At 36.1% G+C, this 23,787-nt stretch overlaps 1 protein-coding gene across 1 annotated transcript in view; it reads left to right on the forward strand.

Annotated features, from left to right (window-relative positions):
* Window positions 1-23,787, forward strand: part of LOC120522895 (CD226 antigen-like) — a 53,056-nt gene that overhangs the window by 14,263 nt on the left and 15,006 nt on the right. The window contains exons 2-6 of the mRNA XM_039743659.1: window positions 18-356; window positions 7,389-7,691; window positions 8,407-8,454; window positions 9,621-9,708; window positions 12,610-12,678. Coding sequence (XP_039599593.1) covers window positions 18-356; window positions 7,389-7,691; window positions 8,407-8,454; window positions 9,621-9,708; window positions 12,610-12,678 — 847 coding nt within the window. The remainder of the gene's footprint in view (window positions 1-17; window positions 357-7,388; window positions 7,692-8,406; window positions 8,455-9,620; window positions 9,709-12,609; window positions 12,679-23,787) is intronic.

A 23,787-nucleotide genomic window follows, 5' to 3' on the forward strand; every position in this document is an offset into this window, starting at 1 on the left:
CTTAATTTCTTTTGCAGGATCAGCACTAAACCCTGTAAAAACCAATGATACCAAAGGAATGCTGGGGGATGATGTTAACCTTAAATGTGAACTTGCAGTTCCTAGAAATGTATTGCAAGTTACATGGCAGAAAATAATAGGAGAATCGACTGAAAACATAGCAACTTACAGTGAGAGATTTGGCTGTAAAGTAACAGAGAAGTATCATAATCATGTTATCCTGGAGAAGATGGATCTGAAATATTGTTCAATTATAATTAAGAATGTGACAAAGGAAGATGAAGGGTGCTACAAATGTCTCTTTAATTCCTACCCTAATGGAGCTGTTCAAGGAAAGACCTGTGTTTCAGTCTACGGTAAGTATCTTCCTAAAAATTTTAATATTCTGTAACGAACCATAAAACAAAGACATGGTACTTGTTTATTTGCGTCAGTTTTCTGTTATTCTGCTACCTTCAAAATGTGATTATGTCAAAACACCTTAAATTTCCCGGGGGGTTTGGTTGAATCAGTTGCTTTGTAGTCTCTAAAACACTTTAAAATTATTTGTCTAACTTAGGGCATTTGCCCTTGTATTATCACTTAGGCACACAATTTACAATTATGCTGCATGCCAGTATAAATTTGTACATTACTGAATTTTTGAAAGGCTGGAACTGCAGAGTCAACCCAATTTCATCTTAGCAGGTGGCAGATGTTTAGCTGGACTCCAAAGGCTTCTCCACGTCTGTGGACTACTGCTCTTCTTGTAACTTTAGAAACATATAAGTCCCCTTTATGCCTCATATACTGTAGTTATCATTCCACCTTCCTTCCTCCCAAATGTTTTTATTTCCTGCATAATGAAGGATAATAATTGCATCATTTCATGATACAGACTATACATGAAACTAGTAACTGCTTTGAAAGTTATCAGACATCGCATACGTGGTCATATCTGAAAGAGATAATATGCATGTTAGTGGGTTATGTTGTAACAAAGCAGTTATTTCTGCTTTCAGACCATTCATGCCTGGCCATTGGCAACTGCTGTCTGTAATATATCTCAGGGGAAACTGAATTTTATTTTACCAGCAGCGAAGTTTGATGCTACTGAAGAGGTGAAAGCATGAAGACTGCAATCTCTGTATCCTAGAGGTAATAGCTTGATTGCTGTTAGACCACAGCTCTCACAATGGGAAACAAAACAAGCTTTATTTCTCAATAAAGTCCCCATGATCACTAATACGTTTACTATAATGTTCAAAAAACCTGTCTGTACTACTCGAATAAAAAATGTTTTGTCATGCTTGGGCAACCACACTTCTGTAGCTGGTTTAACATCATCATTGTATCCCACACAAGTAAACTTTCAGATTGGGGAAGATGTAGTTTTCACATCTTGCCAGATCTGGGTAATAGGACAGGTGTGACTTCTCTTTGAATTCACAGTTTTGCAGAGTTCCTTTGTTTTAGTGTAAACTGGTGCCTTGTTGTGAAGTGGAAGGGTATGCGTTGCAGTTTTTATCACCAATTTACCTGCATTGAAAGTCACAATCCTCAAGACATACCACCATAATATTAACTAGTTATGTGGTACTTTTGATGCATGTGGTGAATATGGAGCACAATCAGCAGAACAGTTACAAGCAGTTCTGTTCTGTTGGGTGGAGTGTTCCTTTAACATATGTTCATTTATTTTAGTGATACTTTGCTAATTGACATTTGCCTGATTCATGCCTGTATTCATTCCTTCACAGCAAATTAGATACTGTATATGGTTTACAAACAGTTGAAGATTTCCCTATCCTTGCAAGAACTTGGAGTATGTATCCTGGGATTCAATTTAACACACAATGGTGGATTCCAGTTAAAAGCAAGAATTATTTTCTCCATATGCATCACTTACCTTACCTGTTTGGATGCATTTTATGCTTACCAAAGTCGAAATGCATGTATGCAAGGTGGAGTGCCATACATGAGGCAAAAAACTCGAACAGTGTTCCAGCACTTAAAAAGACCTTGTTCTTCTTTCAAAATTAGTGATCTAACTACTAACCAGAACACTGTGAAACCTGCTAGTGCACAAAATAGTAACATGCCAATGTCAACACCAAAACAAGACTCGATAGCCAAATATTTGGTGAATGAACTGATTCCATGTGCTGTAGTTGAGTCAGAGAAATTTAAGGACATACATGTTCTGGAGCTTAACATTGCCCTCTTGAACCACATTCAGTAATATACAGGTTCCCCAGCTACAAATTAAAGCTAAAGACAAGGTCATTGCAAGGTTTCCCTGAGCCAATGTGTAGCATTTACCATGGACAGCTGGAGAAGCTGCAAGCACACAAAGTTACTTGACAGATACTTGTCATTTTTTAGCACAATCTGGGAACTGTAGTCATATATTTTGTAGATAAGTTTAATTGCAGAATCACACACAGGGCAGAACATAGCTTAGGTGCTGAAGAAGGCTGTCAAAGAAACTGAATATTCTTTCTAAACCTGCATTAGTAATAGACAATGAATCTGGCTTGTACTTACACATAGGGGGCTTTGCTCTCATTCTCAACCTTTCAACCCAGAAGGCACTGAAAATAGTTGCAGTAACAAGGCTCCTTCAGTGGGTGAGTGTTGAGAAGTTCATGACAGATGTGGTCACATGGTGAAATTCTACTTATGACAATAGTACTGTTTGTTAAAGCCTACAATCATTTCCACCCTCGTTCTCCAGCATTAAGGAGCATGACCAGAGATGTGGAAACCCTCTCGGATACAGGAAACAGGATTCTACAATATACCATATAGTTAATGTTCAAGCACCAATGAAAAGTTCTATTAATGCAATGTATGAAGAAAAACTACTACAGTACAGTCTCGCTTATTCAACATAAACGGGCCGGCCGAACGTCGGATAAGCAAAAATGTTGGATAATGACAGGTGTTAAGAAAAAACCTATTAAACGTCAAACTATGTTAGAATTTTACACATTACGAACCTAATAATCATGTTTTACAACAAAACAACAGAATAAATTAACTGAAAAAATGAACTTACAGTTGCAGAATTGTCTGACGTTAAATACAATATGTACTGTACTTAAAAAAAGTTCAGTCCTGTGATGATTTAAAGACATTTTTGATCATAGTCTGCTTTCCTGACGAGTGCCGTTTCTTCGCTGTGAAGTCTCACCATCTTTGCAGCATCATTATGTCGACTCCTGAAGCTTCTTCTAATTGCTCAATGTAATTAATTGTAGTTTCTAGCCTTAACTCCGTCACTAATATAGTCAACATCCGAACAAGCGTATACTGTTTACTACAGCATTGTGACTGCGTGTGTGTGTTTGTGCTGTGACATGCGAGTCCCCGTCTTGCACCCGAAAACTCGAAGCTGAGTCTCAGTACTTTTAGCAACACCAGCTTTATTAAGCTTGAAACAGCAACAGTGAGGTTATTTAATGTAGCAGGATCTGCCATTCTCCTATACACAGACACAGCAGTCAGGCAGGTCGGGGGGGAAAGTAATACTGAGCCAAGCGCATTTATAATGTCCCTTGTTCCTTCTATCACCCATCAACGGCAGGCACTTATAGCATGTCCGCGATCTTTTCGGATTGGCTTTTACATCGAACTGCTACAGCGCTGGGAGACTGCAATTGCTTTGGGACGCTCTTCCGCGTGTGGTCCCGTTGGGTGGAATACCACAAGAGTTTAGAAATTTACTCACACCAGCCATGATTCTTTTCAAAGGTAAAGTGCAGGTTAATTTGCTGTATGTATTTTTACTTTATATTTTGTATTAATCATTTTTATATGAATAGTTTTGGGTTGAGGAACGAATCATCTGAGTTTCCATTATTTCTTATGGGGAAATTCGCATTGATATACTGTACAAGTGTTTTGGACTGCAAACACATTTTCAGAACGAATTATGCTCGCAAACAGAGGTTCCACTGTAATTAGCTGCGGCAGAGTCGGGAGCAACAAAAAATAGACTACGCTCACAACTTGCAGTTCTTGTTGCCGATTGATGCGTATTTATTTATTTATTTATTTATTTTTTTGCGGTTGGACGTCGGATAATACGGAATGTTAGATAAGCGAAAGTAGGATAAGCGAGACTCTACTGTAACAGTTTCTATCGTAGCTCCCCTTCCTGTAAGTTTATTGCAGGAAATGGATGAATATGTTATAGATCCTGAGGAAGAAGGCACTGAATTATCAAAAGAATCAGATATGATCTCTCTCTAGTAAACTAAAAGCCAGGTATTCTGATGCATCATTTAAAAAAATACTATTCATCAGCTCAACTTTAGATTCATACTTCAAGTCACTACCTTTCCTCAGCAATGCTGATGAACAAGAGGTCTGCAGCCAACTGTCTGTCAAGGCTAAACTCCGCAATGAGGTGTGTGCATTACAGTATTCTAATTAAACTGCATTTACTATGTTATAAGTGCTTAGCTATGCGCTAACTTAATAAAATTCAATGTAGTTTTAACCAATTATTATTATTGTTATTATTATTAATACAAGTAATCAATTCTATGTATAAATAGAACAAAATGTTAATATAAAGATGTAAGATAATAAATCTACACATTGAATCTTGAACATATAAAACATTCTGCCTGAGTACAGACAGATCCTGAAGCTAAGCGCACAGATTATCAGGCCCCATCACAAGACGTACCAAAACACAGCCACTTTGTTTCTTCCACTGAGATAGTATCTTCCCAGTCCATAACCTCTTTAGTTGTAGCCTGACATTGTACAGCAACAAAGAAATACAAGTTGAATCTCTCTTCACTCCTTGGAGACTTGGTCATCTGCTGCCTTGGCAGCTTAATAATCAAGCCAATACTACTGTTTGCTCAAGAAGAAGTTAAGTTGTATCTTGAGGAAGCCATGGCAGACATGAAGTCCAACCCTATGCAGTAGGTGAAAGTCTATCTTAAAGTGTTGCCCTTGCTGTTTGCATTCGCAAAATATTACTTGGGATCCCAAGCACTTCAATTCCATCAGAGCTGTAGAATTTCTGGTGATTAATAATCAATAAGACTCCCACACAGGATGATGCCATAATCAAATATGTTTTGAAAAATGAATTTTAATTTGCTTAATCATCAGTTTTGCTTTCAACAATACCGATAATTAATTCAGCAAGACCCCTACTTTATTTACCTTATCTTTCTCTATTGTAGGAGGCGGGTGTTGTGGAGAAATCTTTGGAAAAAAATGAGCAGTCTTCAGAAAGGCAGTCAGAATTTAGACTTTATTGCACAGCATAGGAAACATTTACAAAGTACATAAAGCCTGTCTCAGTTAATGAAGTGAACCCAGTGGATTGGGCGCCGTTCATTTTTATTTCAGTTCTAATCACAAAATATTCCAATTTTGTACATATTTTTGATTATCCACTTTGCATGATCATAATAATGAGCGTGTGCTGAGCCTGTTTTCATAACAATTACCTTGCCTCGTAAACTTCTTGATTTCATTACAGTCATTAGGACTCGAAGGTTGTACTTGCCTCCTGGCCCAGAGATGACCACCATCTGATCGTGTTTTACATTCCTCAGATTCTCACATTCCTAATCTTGATTTAATAAAAAATGGAGGCCTTTTAATTGATCAGTTTTCATCATTAAGTTGGAGCCAGGGTGACTCACGTATATGAGAAACTGAAGTGTTCAATTAATAATTGATTGTTGCACCAGCATCCATTAAGATTAAAATCCTAGACAGTTGTGCTGGTAAGCACAGCACGTAACTTCACTGATAACCGCGAAGCTGCTGAAGCAGGCAGGTTTGTCTTGAGCTGGCAAGCATTTATTAACTAACTTTTAAATTCTTCTATTGCTCAAAGCTAGCTGATATAATACGTTTTGCTTTAACTTGATTAATTCACGAGAAAGCATAGACATATGAACTTCGATGGTGTCTAGAATGTATGTATACATGCCAGTATGACAGCCTGTGAGCAGCTGCGTTGTTAGGCAGCAGCATGCAGCCATATATTGTCTAACAGTGCTGTGCTGCTGAGGATGAATTCTGACAGCTGTTTTGATAATCGGCTCTTAAACTCCTGCATAGCTGAAACTAGCCAACACAATGCATCTTGCTTTTAACTTGATCATCTAGAATTTTCATGAGCCTTAATACATAAATTTAAGTGCAATTTTAAAAATGTTTGTTTTAAAATGTTTGTGCTAGTGTGCAAATTTGCTCAGTTTTCTTTAAGTGTAAGGGCCTTGAAGGTTTACAGAAATTTGTTTAGACTTTGGGTCAAAAGGCCAGGAAGAGCTGCCATGTCCCAAAACAAAAGCATGTTTACTCAGTTCCCTCAAAAACGCAGCGTCCTTGGTTCATAGAGAACAAGGCAAGTGAAAAGCAAGCACGCCACATTAAAAACAAAAGCAGCGTCCTGTAAAATAATCGTGCCTGTCCAAGCCGCTTAAAAAGATGTCAAGCAACTCCTTTTATTAGTCAATAGTTCTCAAACCAATAACAAGGCATATTGATCCTTGACTAAACCTCAACAGGGGTGTCTGGCCTTTAGACTTCAAAGCAATTGAAGCACACTCGTTCTAAAAAACAGAATAATACAATATATTGATAAACATAAGGATTATAGAAGTATGATAAATGCATATACTGTGTGTGTTTATTTGTTCTAAATACTTTTCTTATTTTGCAGTGTAACATTTTGTCTAAACGTAAACAGTTTATTGCTGTCTATTGACGATTAGTTTATGGAGACAGACTTGTTAACTTATTTGAAAAATATTTTTTCAAAGGCATAATCAAAATGCAGTACTGATTAGAACCCATGCTCCTAACCTTGATGGGAGAAAGTAACAGTGCTTACAGTAAAGTAAAAGTATTAATTTTAAACTTTATTTTATGTTGTGTCCAGTGTTACTGAAATAAATGAAATAAAAAAACAAGCAGCTAAAAACCTATTTCATGATACATTTAATTACTTTTGATTACATCATTTATTTGTCACATTTTACATTTATTTGTTTGCATGTTTATTAAAGTTTGTCCAAAATGTTCCTCTGTACTTTATTACTACACTACGTAGTACAAAGCAGCAAGTTTAAGGCTAGGAGAGGAAAAAAATTTTTTCTCTCATTTCATTAACTTGTAATAAGTTGGGGGTTAAATGTTTGTTTCCTTCACAGATGACAAGCAACAACATAAATTTGTTTACTGTACTCATTGCACAGTATAAAAAAATTAATATTGTGTAGTCTTGTTGAATATGCAAATTTTGTCTGAAAATTATTCAGGATGAAGCAACATGTATACAACACAAGGCAGTACTTGTAAAGCATACAGTAATACAGATTTGTTTGTATTTACTACATTGGTATATGCTCTTTTTTTCATTGCAGAAATGCATACTCCCATTCTTGAAATACAGTCTTTAGCGGATTCTGACAAAGAAAAGGAATTGGCTGTCCTTACGTGTTCTGCTACTGGCTTACCAGCTCCCACAATTTCATGGAAGAATACGGAATCTTTCATTATCATTCACCAACCATCCTTTATTAAAAATCTCAATGGAACAGTAACTGTAACACAAAATGTGACCTTAAGTCGTCTCAGGCTTTCTAACATTAAAGAAGTAACTTGCATAGCAGTCTATCCAGACCTACCCAGAGCAGTGGAGAAATCACTATCAAGTGACTTTATTTGTAAGTAACTATTTGCTTTGAGCTGTAAACTTAGAGTGTGGTACAAAAAAATCAAGCAATTCACTAAAGCAAACAAGCATATATACTGGTTTGAATGTGAATAAGGAACGAACATGAAAGAACACTGCCAAAGCTATAAGTGGAAGTTAAAGTGTAACTGGTGTAATCAAGCTGTTTCATTTTAATATATGTAACTCTAAAACTATTTAAAGTGCTTTCCATTCAGGATGTCATTGTATGTAAAGGTTATGACACACACATTTTCCAGGCTTCCAAATTAAATCAACCCATAGACAATGCTCTTGTGCACCTGTAATAAACTGAATCTTTTACCTTAAATAAAAAATAAACACAGATCTGCTTTTAGTGACCAGAGAAGAGGCTAAAAATGGTCTTTGTGTCTTGTGCCATTTATTTCTTTTTATCTAAAGTAGTTTATGAGTACATATAAGAATCAAGCATATATAATTATAGTGTGGTTTGGTGTGAAGAGGGCACCAAATCCTTTTACAGTATTTTCACTTTAGATCCTGTGAGAGAAAATTAAACTCTTAAAGTTTAGGACATCCAATGAGGGAACACAAATTTTGAAAGGCACAACTGAATATTTTTTAAGTACAATAAAAATTTTATAATTTTAGATGAAATGTGGAAGCAAACTTTTTGTCTTTTTTAATTAGTTGGGTTTACAAGTTTTTCTTTACTCGTTCAACAGCTCACTGCATGGCACAAAAACAATATTCAACTTCAGAATATAAGCATGGTAAGTTTTTAATATTTCTTTTAATAATTAATATAAAGTAATTGTAGGGTGCAAGGTTTAAAATGTATTCTTTTCAAACTCTTTTTGAATGTTATTCTCATTATGATACAGTTTTTATTTTTAATCTTCAAATAGTCCAAGATAGAAAATGAAGAAAATCAAAGTGCTCTACTTTACTGACATGTAAAAAAGAATACCTTTTGTTTTATCTATTATATTTTTAAATGCACTGTAAAAAGCAACCATGGTGTTTCTACAAAATGTAAATAGCACCACTTATGTTTAGAATAAGAATAGCTTATTTAAACCAAAATTCACAGATAATCTTTAGCAATGCAGAAGACTAGCCAGGCAATTCTGAATGTGATTAGTGTCCAGGCATGTAAACATCTCATGGCAGACAAATGAAAAAAGTTAAAGGGTTTCTTCTTTATAAATAGAAACAAGGCTATGCAAATTTTTAAATGACCATATTTTTAAAAATGTACTTGCAGGAGTAATCTCTGCATATTTGGAGGTCTCTGAGACACTGGTGGATAATTTCTCTCAACTTTATGGAGTGGTTCTTTATCAAAACTCCTAAATGTGCTATTAAGGAAAAACCAATTAGAAAATACACTTTTCTTACCTAGAAGAAGTTTCACAAAGATCCTTTATTAAATTCCCAAAATTTTAGGACAAAGACAATGTGGTTTGCTTTGCCAGTGAGAAAAGTATGCTTTTGTATAAAGACAAGCACATCAGTATCTATCTTGATTTTTAGCAGAGAGATCACAGGTGGAAAGAATATCTTCTTATGGCATTATGCAGAAACTAAGAAATATAGGAGTATGTTATGATATTATCTATTTAGCTAGAGTGAAAGTGACACCATGTCTTAATTTCATAAGCATTAAGAACCAACTATATAAGTTAGGAATACACTTTGTTCTGGTGTATTCTATTAGCTGAAAAATGTATGGATAAAGGGTTAAACAAAATACAACTTCTTGAAAAATTATAGTTTGCAGTTTGTCTTGGAATACTCTTTTTACTAATATACTATCAGTCCATTGTGAAGCATACTTAAAATATTGGTATTACAAAGATTACATATTTCTTTATGTTACTTTAAATAAACTTTGTAAAAAAATGCATTTAACCTGTCTTAACGTATTTCTTTTCAGAAATTTCAAGGATATTACTGATAGTTTTTGGAATATCTGGATTTTTACTAATTGTTGTTGTTTGCATAAAAAAGAAAAATGAACTCTTGTAAGTTGTTTTTCAATTATATATTTAATTTTTGTTCATCAGTTCACTTTAGCACATTGTACAAAAATGCACAATTTTATTAACATGTTGTACTTGTCAGTAATGTTCTAAAGTTAAATATTTAATACTTAGTCACAGTCAACATCTGTTTCCATCAAGTTCATTGTTTTACATATTGTAGTATATTGGTGCGAAATTTACGCTTCACAAGTTTACAACTGTGTCCCCATGTTCTTGTTGAACTCATTTTAAAGTAATTGCCTTCATCCAGTGTACTCATTTCTTTTGTAATTTTAAACACTTCAATCATGTCTCCTCTTAATCTTCTTTTGCTTAAACTGAAAAGGTTCGGCTCAATCAATCTTTCCTCGTAACTCCTCCAATTCAGTCCTGGAATCAGCCTAGTCGCATTTCTCTGGCCTCACTAGTGTATTATAAAGCTTAAGCATAACCTCTTTTGACTTGTATACTACACTGTATGGCATATAACCTTTCATTCTGTTGGTCTTCTTAATGGCTTCTAAACACTGCCTGGAAATTGATAGTGAAATCCAATATGACTCCTAATTTCTTCTCATAAGGTATACTTTCAATTTTCATACCTCCCATTGTGTATTCAGATCTTTTGTATTTCCTACATGTAATACTTTACATTTACTTACATTAAATTTTATCTGTTAGAAATCTGCATAAGCCTGTATGCTGTTCAGGACCCTCTAATGATTCAACAAATTCTAAATTATCCACCAATCCGTCTGACTTGGTATGATCTGCAGACTTCATCTGCTTGTTGTTTTATATTAGTATCTATATCATTTATATATCTTAAAAATTGAAGTGGTCCTAGCACTAATTCATGTGAGACACCACCTCTAACATCACCCAGTTCTGATAAGGATCCTCACACAATAACCATCTGCTTTCTGTGTTTTAGCAAATTCTGCACACATCTACACACTACACCCTGAACTCCAACTGTTTAGTATGATGTCCAACCTCACATTTGCCATCTTATCAAATGCTTTCTGAAAACCAAAATAAATATCATACACACCTCTATCCCTAATGCTTTCCAGACAAATCCAAGCATCCTTACTAAAGTGTTGCTCATCATCAAACTGAAGAAGACAAACATTTGAATTCTGGTGTACAAAAATGACAGTCCTTCCTCTTTTTTTGTTCTGTCTTTCCTTTCTAAAAAATGCGTACTCGTGTATGCTATACTCGTTCCATTCTTGGTTATTTAGCCAAGTTTCTGTTTTTGCAACAATATAAAATTATGTGCAGCTACATACAACTTTAACGCACTTGGTTTTTTTTATGCTATTAGCATTCAATGCAAGCAATTTTTAATGTGTTACTTATTTTAGTCTGATATTTAAACTTTGGGGTAGAAATTAAATTGCTGTACATATTTATTTTACACTATTGTTCCTCCCTTTCACATGCAGTTCTAAACATGGCCTGTCCTAAGCTCCCTGCCCGCTCTTCATTCCCTAGTTTAAACAATAAGTTAACTAACCTACAAATATATTGGTGTCCCTTCTGTTCAAAAGTGTCCCATCCAAGCATTCTGTTCCAGAAGGAGTCACAATGCCCAGTAAAATCCATACCCTTCTATACTACACCAGGATTTGAGCCACGCATTAAGCTTTCTGATCTCCTCGGTCTTACCTGGACTGGCGTGTGGCACAGGTACAACTTCGAAGAAGACTACCTAGTCAGTTTTGCACCTCATATTTGCTCTTTAACTCTTTTTACATTTGGATTGTAGACCTGACTGCCTGGCCTTATGTACTTTGTACATAATTTTTTCTAACATGAACTATGGCTACTTGAACTACTTTTGCTCTGCCCAAAAGTCTATGCACCCTTTCAGGGAGGGCTCCTACCTATTCAACTGGAAAGCAAAACACATTGTCAGACTCTCCCTGTTTGTGAGGCAAACCTGTGCTTTGATCTCTCTAATAATTGAGTTCTCCAGTATCCCAACATCTATCTTTAAGGGTACTGGTTTTAGATGTGGCTCTTTGGGAATTCTCATGCCCTTTTACCACCTTAGAGTTTTCAGAGACATTGTCCAGCTCAGCCAGGTCATGCAAACTATTAGTCCAGGGATTGATGCCCCCGAATAGTGTCCCCCTTTACCTTGCATCTGCATCCAACTGTGACCCACCTATCTCTGACTCTCTTCTCCTGTGCCACCTTATGGAAATTGTGTGCACCCCTTAAGGAAAGCCAATTCTCTACTACACCATAGGCTATCTAACTCTTCCTCCAGTTCAGAAACCGTGATCATGAGATGCTGGATTAATAGGGATCTCCTGCAGACATCACCTTCAAGGAGGATTGACTAATTCAAGCCAACCTCCATCATTAAAATCCAACATAGATTTTCATTGTACTGGCCTCTTGATCAGCACATATCATAAGATGAAAAGTAAAGCCTCATGGGTCACTTTGTGAAATGAAGACCCACCTCTCCCCATCATTTGTTGTTTGAGTCCTGTCTTCAATTCAAAATGTGATGCACATGAGGGTTTAGTTATCTATTTTTTTTTAGGTGTGCTGGTCATTCCGTAAGTATACATTTAACATTACTTTAGCAAACAATTTGTTTCACACACTTTGAGCTTAACAAGTGGAAAACTGACATGTGGATTATGAGACATATATCTATCTTCTATTATATCATAAGCTTTTTTCTCTATTCTGGATGAAAATATGAGATAAAAAAAAATTATTGGCCAACACTACAAATTACTTGGGGATGCAACAAAAATATTTTTCTGGGTAGAGCATTTCTTTAAAATGTTAACTCTCGTTTAATACTTTGTAAGGAATATTACTAATAATGTCCAGATCATTTTATGAGTTGAAGTCTACTTTTTTAATCAACAGTGCCAGATTTTTAGATCGAAAAAAATATTCTCAAAATGAAAATGCTTGTGAGACCCCAGCAAACTCCAGGTAAGTACTTTATTTGATCATCTTTATATACTTAGAGTTTTTAATTTTAGCTTTAAATACTGTGTGTATATATATGTCTGTGTGTTTGTGTGTGTGTGTGTGTGTGTATATATATATATATATATATATATATATATATATATATCTATATCTATATCTATATATCTATATCTATATATATATCTATATCTATATCTATATATATATATATATATATATATATATATATATATATATATATATATATATATATATATATATATATATATATATATATATATATATATCTATCTCTAGGGGTGGGCGGTATGACCAAAATTCTATATCACGGTATTTTTTTCCACATGCACGAATGGATGTTAACCACATTTTCCACTGCAATTACTGGCTAAGAATAACCTATTCCACTGTCAAGAGTATTGTACATTGTACAAAAAAAACCATTTTAATGTGCACACAAGTATTAATGCAGTTTTGCATTGCCCCATAAAGTGATAGTTTTCAAGGGGGTGGCACTAATGGAGAAGGTATCACATTGCATGACAGATGCAGTTAAAATATAGAACCTTTTTATTGAACAAACTTGCAAAAACAAACTATAATTTTGACAACATATTTTCAACCATACAAAGAGGCATTTAGACTTCGTAAAATATCCAGAAGTGCTTGTCAAAAATTGTATTGCACCGAATATGTCTTAGAAAAGGAATAAATAGTAAATATTTTTTGTAAACCAACTACACTTTCTGTTAATGTTAACAATCTCTGTCCACTGACACGTTAAAGTGACTTTTTAAACAACTTTATCATCATTAAACTGCATAATATTTAAACTAATAAATAATAACAATAAAATAAATAATAGTATTATTACTGATAGTTGCACGATTACTTCAAGACTTCAAGCCCAGGTGCATTACACAGTATTCACCAAATTAAAATAAAATAAAACAAGGGCAACTTGGTGATGACATCTTTACCAACTGAACCATCATTTAGGCAAATTGCATTAATATGGACCTTGCTTCAAGCTAAGCTATACTGGGAAGAAAAAAACAAACTATATGTCGAGAACAAAGTCAATATTTCCACTTTATTCTCATAGTTTACCTCATAATTAAAGTAGAATGTCGTAAACTAAACTTCTTCCTAAAATCAATGTTTAATCAATTACTTAATTTACCCCGTCATAAATTAATGCAGCACATTAAATGCTTTGTGTTACATTCCCCGACCCAGTGGTTAATCACTACGCTTCTTAAACTGACTTCCTCCGCACTAAGAGAAGACAGCAATCACCATACAGAATCCATTCACTTCATGATATTCCTGCTTTCTGAAAATTTAGAATGCGAAGATAAATACTTGATATCATTTTCATGATGAAATGCATTAAAGCAGGTATTACACATGCACGGTAGTGAGGTGGTAGTGCTGCTCCCTCGCAGTTAGGGGTCCATTAGGTGTATGTTCAGTGTAGAGAACTTTATGGCAGGTGTGACGAGGCTCCAAAAAACTGGATGTATGAATAGCTATCGCACAGGTTTAACTTAAATATTGTGCAAATGTTGGGTTTCTGATCTGCTGGTCGGAGACACAAACACAGAATTCAATGCGTGTTCTTCTGAGCGGGCTATCTTTATTGCATGCATGCTGTCTCTATCTGATGTACCAAAACCCCAGTTCCTTTTTCCTTCCTTCCTTTTTCTTTCACCACACGATAAATGTCTTTGTAAAATTAAAACTAGGTATAAACTTAGCCCACGGAGTGTTCAGAACTTTAAAAATATCTTCGTTATACATGTTTAATTATGCCATCCAGTTGCGCCCATCTCTGAACGAGTCGCCAGCACATCGCAGGATGAATACAAGCAAAACATACACTAGCAGGGTCAATATATCACAACAAAACCCCACATCCTATATGACTTTGAAAGGAAACTGAAGCACGCCGAGTAAACCCACCAGAAAAACATGCAAATGCAAGGCAGGCACGCCGCTGTGCCCTCATATGATTAATGCATGCTTTAAAGCATTTCACAGTGAAAAATATATTAAGTATTTATCTTAGCATTCTAAATGTTCAAAGAGCAGGAAGATCATGAAGTGAATGTATTCTGTGCGGCGATCGCTGCCGGCGCCTCCTCTTAGTGCAAGAAGAAGTCAGTTTAAGAATCACTTAACACAAAGCATTTAATGTGCTATATAACTTATGATGGGGTTTGAGAAAATCTAGTAAATTAAATATTCATTTTACGATGAAGTTTAGTTTACGATGGTCTACTTTAATGACAAATTACGAGAATAAAGTCAACATATCGTCACACTATTACACAGTACGCAGGTACATTATTACACTGTATTGAAAACAAATAAAACAAGTACAACTTGGCTTGCAGTATTATCCAGTAGTATAGAAACAGTATTTACACATCTGACCTTTTAAAACTAAAGTTATCTCCAGGCGACAGACGTGACTCCTCTTTTTCGGCCAAAGTTCTTCTGTTCATCATGTTCAACTTTACTTTTAATTCAGTTTCGGAATGCTCTCTGTCCATTTTCACCGAGCGGCATACCTATCCTACCGCCCACTATTTGGTGGTGTATCAGTGAAAAAGTGCCCTAGTGCAACAAATCTGTGTGTAGCAGTGAAAAAGGTCCTCACTTGAACAGTTTCCCGCTGCGCCATGTTCCGAACGTCGTTTAAGCAATTTAAACCGGTGTTGCGGTATAAGAAAAATCCGTATCATAAAAAAAATAAAAAACAGTTTTCATTATGAACCGGTATACCGCCCAGCACTATATATATATATATATATATATATATATATATATATATATATATATATATATATATATATATATATATATATATATATATATATATAGCAGAATACCAAGCCATTGGAGAAGTAGTGTGTTAAAGAAGTTATGAAAAGAAAAGCAAACATTTTAAAAATAACGTAAGATGATTGTTAATGTAATTGTTTTGTCATTGATATGAGTGTTGCTGGCATATATATATATATATATATATATGTGTATATATATATATACATATATATATATACACACACACAGACACATATATAAACATATATATAAATATATATCTATACACATATATATATATATATATATATATATACACATATACACACATACATATACATATATACACAAACTGTATATATACACACACATATATACATACTGTATATACAACATATACATATCTACATATATACTGTATATACACATATATATACAAATCTACATATATATGTCTACATATATATATATATTAGGGGTGGGACTCGATTAAAAAAATTAATCCAATTAATTAGAGGCTGTGTAAGAATTAATCTTGATTAATCATATGTAATCGCACACGTAAATTTGCCCCAAATCGCAAATGTTTTTTTTTTTATTTAAAACGGTTTTAGTGGGCGACAGAATCAAATAATAGACATGGACATGAATATTGTAAACTGAAGCTGTTTTAATTTCTGAAAAAAAAAGCCTTTAAACTGCATTTGAATTCAAAACAGAAACAAAAATATCATCCCTGGTTAAAATTGGGCAGACTTAAAAATAAAGTGGTAGTTTAAGTACTTTAAGTACATTTGCAGAATAGTATTGTCTTTAAATAATAATAACCAAAATTTCACCATAAAGTGCAGTTTTCTTCTTAAAAAAATAAGTCAGAAACATAAAAGGTAATTTGACCAGCTTACTCTTTAAACTCTGAGTAACATTAGCCAAAATTATTTTGTACATTAGGCTAAAACAGTGTGATCATTGAACATTTTGTAATTAGATGTAATTAGAATTACTAACGGTCACGGAAGTCCAATGATCCCCAGTAAGAGCCACAAAGTCCGCTTTCTGTAATGCATCTAATTTTGCTTGCTTTTCAGTGTGCACAAAACCATGCTTTTATCAAGGCTTCGCTCGGAAGTCGAAATGATCAGTCGAGGAACGCGCTTTATTCCGACTCTAACATTTTTGTAGCTGTGATGTGTGCATCAGTGTAATGGATGTACCAGGAAATCATGCATTGACAAAAGTTCCGTTTGCTTGGAATTGAAAGTGTGATTAAATGCGTTATTTTTTAACGCGTTATGGAGTACATGCATCGAAGCTTCTCAGCTGTGCTTGTGCTAAGAAAGGGAAAATTTTAAAAATAACGTAACATGATTCTGTTAACCTAATATTTTTCATACGTCCCAAACCAAGGAGATCGAAGGTAAAATGAATCGGTAGCGCTACATAGTCAGTACATCCCTCTCGGGAATCGAACCTCGGCGTTAGAGGCTTAAGACTCTACAATTGCGCCACAGCGTGTGGCTTGTCTATGCTAAAGTATGTATTGTAGATCGGGTATATATATATATATACATTTATATATATACCCGTGTATCGCAGTGGAGAAGTAGAAGTTATGAAAAAGAAAAGGGAACATTTTAAAAATAACGTAACATGATTGTCAATATACAGTAATTGTTTTGTGAGTGTTATTGAATGTTGCTGTCATCAAGGATTTGATTATCATTATTTCTTTCAATCAGGCTCGTATTTGTAGGATGTGTTCAAGTTACATTCCGTGTTTGTCAATCGTTGTAAAGATAAGAGGTTTCATTCATCGATTAGTTCCTTACTGCATCAATAAACAGCTCGTCTTCCTTTTTATCTGTGATGTGACAAACTGCATGCACGGGTTTTTTTTACACTGTCTTCCTTTAGCAGGACATTCACTTTTTCCACCGTGTGCTTTGTTTCCGCAGTAGCTGCACTTATGAATATGATTCTATGTATAAGACGCTTCATATTTTTTGCTGCCTTCTCAATTGTGTAATTCGGTTTTTGTTCAGCACTCTTTGGAACTGTTGCTTTTTGTCTGTGCACTGCGTCAGTTCACGTGAGCCGCTTGGTGTTCTTGCATCGAAGGTTCCCAGCTGTACTGGTGCCATCTCGTGTAATGTCAGCTAAGACCCGCACTTAAAAGTTTCTCTCGCAGTTTCAATGAGTTTGTGCCAAACACCACCCTGACCATCTCATCTTCCTCTGCATAAGCACAGTCCTTCACACATGAATATTTACCGGCAGTGTTTGTATTGGATTGCCGCTGATGGACGGCCTTATATGGGCAGGCACTAAATTACAAACGCTAGTGGTAGCCTATGAACTTAATTTAATATAAACTTACGGTTCACGCCGTGCTTTGTTTCCGCAGTAGCTGTACTTATGAATATGCTTGTATGCATCATTTGCTTCATAATGTTTTTCTGCCTTCTCAATTGTGAAATGGCGTTTTGTGCTCATCGCTGTTTGTTCTTCCTTATGCTCTACGTACTTACGTAGGAGGCGTGATGATGTCACACGAAACTCCGCCCCCCGCGGCCATCTCCAACTCAAGACTCCATTACATTATATGGGGAAAAATAGCTTCCAGTTATGACCCTTATGCGTAGAATTTCGAAATGAAACCTGCCCAACTTTTGTAAGTAAGCTGTAAGGAATAAGCCTGCCAAATTTCAGCCTTCTACCTACACGGGAAGTTGGAGAATTAGTGATGAGTCAGTGAGTGAGTGAGGGCTTTGCCTTTTATTAGTATAGATATATATATATAATATACACAATAATGTGAAAAAGTTTGAGAACCACTTTTAATTCTTTGGATACCAGGAAAATTCCTTGCGTTAGAAATTGTGATGCTTACTGATGGTGAGAAAATAAGGTTATTTTGTGCAAATGAGAGTGACACCTCAGCCTGTAATAATACCAGGACTACAATTTCATTTGTGATCAAATTATGCCCCAAATGTAATAACATATGATGGGATTTTATTGGCTTGGGGGGGATTTCAGCATAGAGTTTATATAAAAAAAATAAAAATTCGCTGAAGTACCAAGCACTACCCAGAATGGGGGCACCAACTAAATTTAACTAATTAAACATAGCCTATGGTGCTTTGCTGTAGTTTGAGACATGGCAGTTAACTTATTAAGGGCAGAATTCACACAAATGTTACATTTTTCTTCAATACAAAGAACAATAGTGACATTAAATAAAATACCAAGTTTTTTAGTGGAGAGTAGGACTTTAGGAACCTTCAAATAATAATAATAATAATACATTTTATTTATAGGCGCCTTTCAAACACTCAAGGACACCGTACACTTTACACAACACCCAACACACAATACAGTACAGTGTTTACATAGAGAAGGCAAGTTTAAAAAGATGAGTTTTAACTGAAGACTTAAACAGAGAGAATGAATTAATGTTTCTAATCTCAGGAGGCAGTGCATTCCAAAGTCGGGGTGCAGAACGACTGAAAGCTCTGTTCCCCATTGTAGAAAGACGAGCAGAAGGAACAGTCAATTTAATTGAGGAGGATGATCTAAGAGTACGGGAAGGGGTGACGATGTGGAGAAGGTTAGACAGGTATGGGGGGGCTAAATCATGAATAGCTTTAAAGGTTAGCAGAAGGATTTTAAACTCAATGCGGAACTTGACAGGGAGCCAGTGAAGTTGATGCAGAACAGGAGTGATGTGGTGAGTAGAAGGAGATCTCGTGATAATACGGGCGGCTGAGTTCTGGACTAATTGAAGTTTGTGAAGAGTTTTTTGAGGGAGACCAAAAAGAAGAGAGTTACAATAGTCAAGGCGAGAGGTGACAAGGCTATGAACAAGAACTGCAGCAGAGTGAGGGGTGAGAGAGGGGCGGAGACGGTTGATATTACGTAGGTGGAAGTAGGCAGATCGTGTAATAGTATTGATGTGTGAAAGAAAGGAGAGGTTATTATCCAAGATGACACCAAGACTTTTGGCCCGAGAGGAGGGATAGAGTACAGTTATCAATTATAATAGGGAAGTTATGGGATTTGGATAATGTGGATTTTGTACCAATAAGAAGGATCTCTGTTTTATCACTGTTGAGTTTAAGAAAATTAAATGTAAACCAGTTTTTGATTTCGCCAGACAGTCAGTAAGGGTGGTAGGTGGGAGGGTGATTGTGGGTGAAGTTGAAAAATAAAGCTGGGTGTCATCTGCATAACAGTGGAAATGGATATTATATTTCCTGAAAATATTGCCCAGAGGAAGGAGATAGATGGTGAACAGAAGGGGGCCCAGGACAAAGCCTTGAGGCACTCCTGAGGTAACGGATACAGAGTGAGATGAAAATGATTTGAGCTGTATGAATTGGGAGCGGCCAGATAGGTAGGATGTGAACCAGTTATAGACATTGTGGGTGACACCAATGGAAGATAGTCTATTGAGAAGAATGGAATGAGAAATGGAGTCAAAAGCCGCACTCAAATCAAGTAGTATGAGGATAGAGAGTAAGCCGGAGTCTGCTGCCATGAGAAGATCGTTAGTTATTTTGATTAATGCAGTTTCTGTACTATGGAGTGGGCGGAAACCAGACTGGAATTGTTCATACAGGTTATTCAGGGATAAGTGAGAGTGGAGCTGTTTGGCTACCACTTTTTCTAGGATTTTGGATAAGAAAGGTAGGTTAGAGATCGGACGCAGGTTGTTAAAATTAGATGGATCGGCCGATTTTTTTTAAAATTGGGGTTACTACAGCAGTTTTGAATGAAGCAGGAACAATTCCAGTTGAAAGAGAAGAATGGATAATAGCAGATATAATATGGAGCAGAGATGGAAGGCAGGCTTTGACAAGTGATGTAGGTAAGGGGTCAAGCAGACAGGTGGATGACTTAGAATGAAGGATTATATCTGATATTTCTAAGGTGGAGGGAAGTTGAAAGAAAGAGAAAGGTTGAGTAGATGGGAAGAATTCAGAAGGTTAGTGTGAGCGGATTGCAAAGCAAGATAGTGGTGGATACTCTCGATTTTGTTCATAAAAAATGACATCAGAGAATTACAAAAGGCATAAGAGTAGAGATGTGATGGCCACAAATCAGGGGGTTGGGTGACACGTTTGAGGAGTGAGAACAATGATTTAGTGTTGCCTTCATTCATGCTGATTATATTAGAATAGTAGGCAGATTTAGTTTGATTAATACAATCCTTATAATGTGAAAGATGGTGGAAATACATATCTTTGTGAACCGCGAGCCCAGTTTTTTTATAAAGTCGCTCTAATTGCCAGCCTTTCGCTTTCATGAGACGAAGTTCCGGCGTAAACCAGGGGGCAGAGAGGGAAAATGAAACAGACTTTGTTTTAAAAGGGGCAAGAGAATCCAGAATATGATGAAGGCTGGTGTTATAATGCAAAATCAACTCATCAGCGGTAGTTAAATTAGGAGTGGCAATATGTGATTCAATACTGGATCGAACAGAGTCCAAATTAATGTTCTTGATATTGCGAAAAGTTATTGTGCGGGGTAGCTTCGGGATAGATATAAAGAGTTGAAGATTAAAAGAGAGGAGAAAGTGGTCAGAGAAAGGCAGTTCATCAGTTGTATGATCGAGAGAAGAGACACCAGAGCAACAAATTAAGTCCAAAATGTGTCCTTTTGAATGAGTGGGGACCTTGGTGAACTGTTGGAGCCCAAAGTTCTCCAGGCAGGACATAAAGTCTCTAGTAAGAGGGTTATTTACATTGTCCATATGAATATTGAAGTCACCCAGCAAAATAATATTAGGGGAGACAATGACAAGCTGAGCAAGGAAAGCAGCAAAGTCATTTAAAAGTCACTATTCGGTTTAGGTGGACGATAAACAGCAGCGATGACGGTAGGCGAAGATCCAGGTAACTTGCATACAGTACATTCAAACGAGTTGAAAGCAGGGACAGACATCGGCAAAACGTTCCACTTCTCGCGGTATAACATCGCGAACCTCCTCGCGCCAGTGCGCGAGGTTGACAGATGTAAACAAATCCCGGCGGAGTGGATTCATTGAGTTCAGAAAAGTCATTAGGTTTTTGCCAAGTCTCAACTAAACAGAGGAAATCAAACTTACGATCAACGAGGAGATCCTGAACAAGAGACCCCTTGTTCGTAAGTGAGCGAATGTTCAGTAGTCCGAAGTTGAAGGTGGTAGTCCCATGGGTAGTAGAGGTGTTAGCCGACCTAGTTAGGCTGGCAAGCACACTATGGTCGACAGCCCGATCAGCGTGGCGAGGAGGACGGCGAGAGTTGGACCAGAAAGACTTTATTGCAGACGAGGGATCCTGGTGGACCGTTCGTCGGGATCCACGATGAATGTATCTCCGACGTGGTTGGAAGATGATGTCCGGATGGAGATGCAGAGAAGCAGGAGGAGGCGTTGACATGGAGGGACGCAGCCGGAGAAGTTCAACAGCAGAATACTGGAGCAATCCCAACGCAAACCGATGTACAGGCAGTAGGAGAGCCCAGATGATCATAAACCAGGCAGTAGTCCACATATTTGTCGGCGTCAGGGTAAGCAGACCCAAGACGATCAAACAGAGTTGCAAACAAACAAAGTTTTACCGGTGAGCAGCGGCAGCCAAACGCGCCAGCGTCCACTCAACCGGAACCGGAAGTGGAAGTGGAAATCTCAATGTTATTTTGGACAATCTATATGAACATGACTGGTGAGCTTGTTTGTGTTATATTTCAGCCATGGCTTCTTCCCTAGCTTGTCTTATGTGTTTTTGTTAATTTGTGAGTCTTTGTTTTTGTTAGACTGTAACTTTTTCTATTTGTTTGCTTTATATTTCCCTATGCCAATGTTGTGTTCCTTGTTTTTTGTGGGTGGTACTCCAAGAGGCAGGGCCACAACTCTGGGAATCCAAATTGGAACTCTCCAGAAAGGATGCTGCTCTCCAGTGCAACACCATTCCAGCTTAATTTGTTTTGCAATTAATTGATAATGAATGTTTATTTTAATTAAATTTGTGATAAGCATTATTGAAATGTGGAATAGCTGTAGAGAAATAGGAGCAGACTGTGTTTCTGAAACCTTTTGTTACATGTATTACATTGAATGATGTGATGAAGATTTTAATGAATTAGAACTTTAACATCCTTGAAGCACAGTTTTTCAGTTTCATAGATATTTTGAAAAAATCTGGAAATAACACTTTTCAAATAAGATCATAAGTTCATTCAGTCTAAAACATTGCTTGCTTTTATTGCATCCTATGAAAAGATAGGGGTGTGTGTGTGTGTGTGAGTGAGTGAGTCAGTGAGTGAGTGAATATACTGTATAATAAGATTGATCAACAGATAGAGAGATTATTGCTTCAGTTGCATGACATGGAGTGCACGCATGTGTGTGCATGTAAGTATATATGTCTGTATACAGTTATCAATATAATATAGAAATATATCTACAGTTGTTCAGATAGGTCTCACATTAAATAAAAACTGCCCAAGAAACCAGATTCTGGTAACAGCATATGATTTAAATTTTAGGGAACAATTTATACTTCCAGAAGAAGTATAGTGATGTGCACATAAGAACAAACATTATTCTCAGCTGTTAAGAAAAAGACCATGTTATGCAAAAGACTTTTACTTAAATTATTGTGCTCCTTCCTTTACTATACTGTGTGTTGACATGTCTGTCTCAGGTCACTTCATCAAATTCCTTTAGCTGACAAGGACAATAGCTAGGGAGGCCACCAATGGGCCTAATGGAATAATTTGCAAATCATAAAAATCCTAGTTTGACATGACTGTTAGATATGTTGTTGTCCATATTATACAGATCATAAGCATTTCTTGTTAATGTAATTTTGCATTTTTGTTTTTAGTTTTAACTTGTTAATGATAACAGTATCATACAGCAAACCTGTGTGATATCGTGAATTTATGCATATACAACGTCATATCTGTAAATTAATTTTGAATAGTTCATAAATACAAAATGAACATTCTTGCCTTAGTTCTACTTGGTTCACTGATTGAAAGTTCAGAAAATTCCTCTTCATATTTTACTGCTGCATTTTCCTAGGTTGAATTCTACAACTTTGCTTTGACTTTGCTATTTGATCATCTCTGAAACTACTAGAGTAGTCTTGGGTAATGATTTGGTAGCAAACAATAACAAAAGCTAGTGCTGGAATTTGAAAGTTGTCTTTGCACCCAGTTGAACAGCTAGCAGTGTACAGCAATAATAATAATAGTTTTTCTCAATTGCTCGTACCCATTTCAAGAAAC

This window comes from Polypterus senegalus, chromosome 2, assembly GCF_016835505.1.
Source record: "Polypterus senegalus isolate Bchr_013 chromosome 2, ASM1683550v1, whole genome shotgun sequence".
NCBI classification, from domain to species: domain Eukaryota; kingdom Metazoa; phylum Chordata; class Cladistia; order Polypteriformes; family Polypteridae; genus Polypterus; species Polypterus senegalus.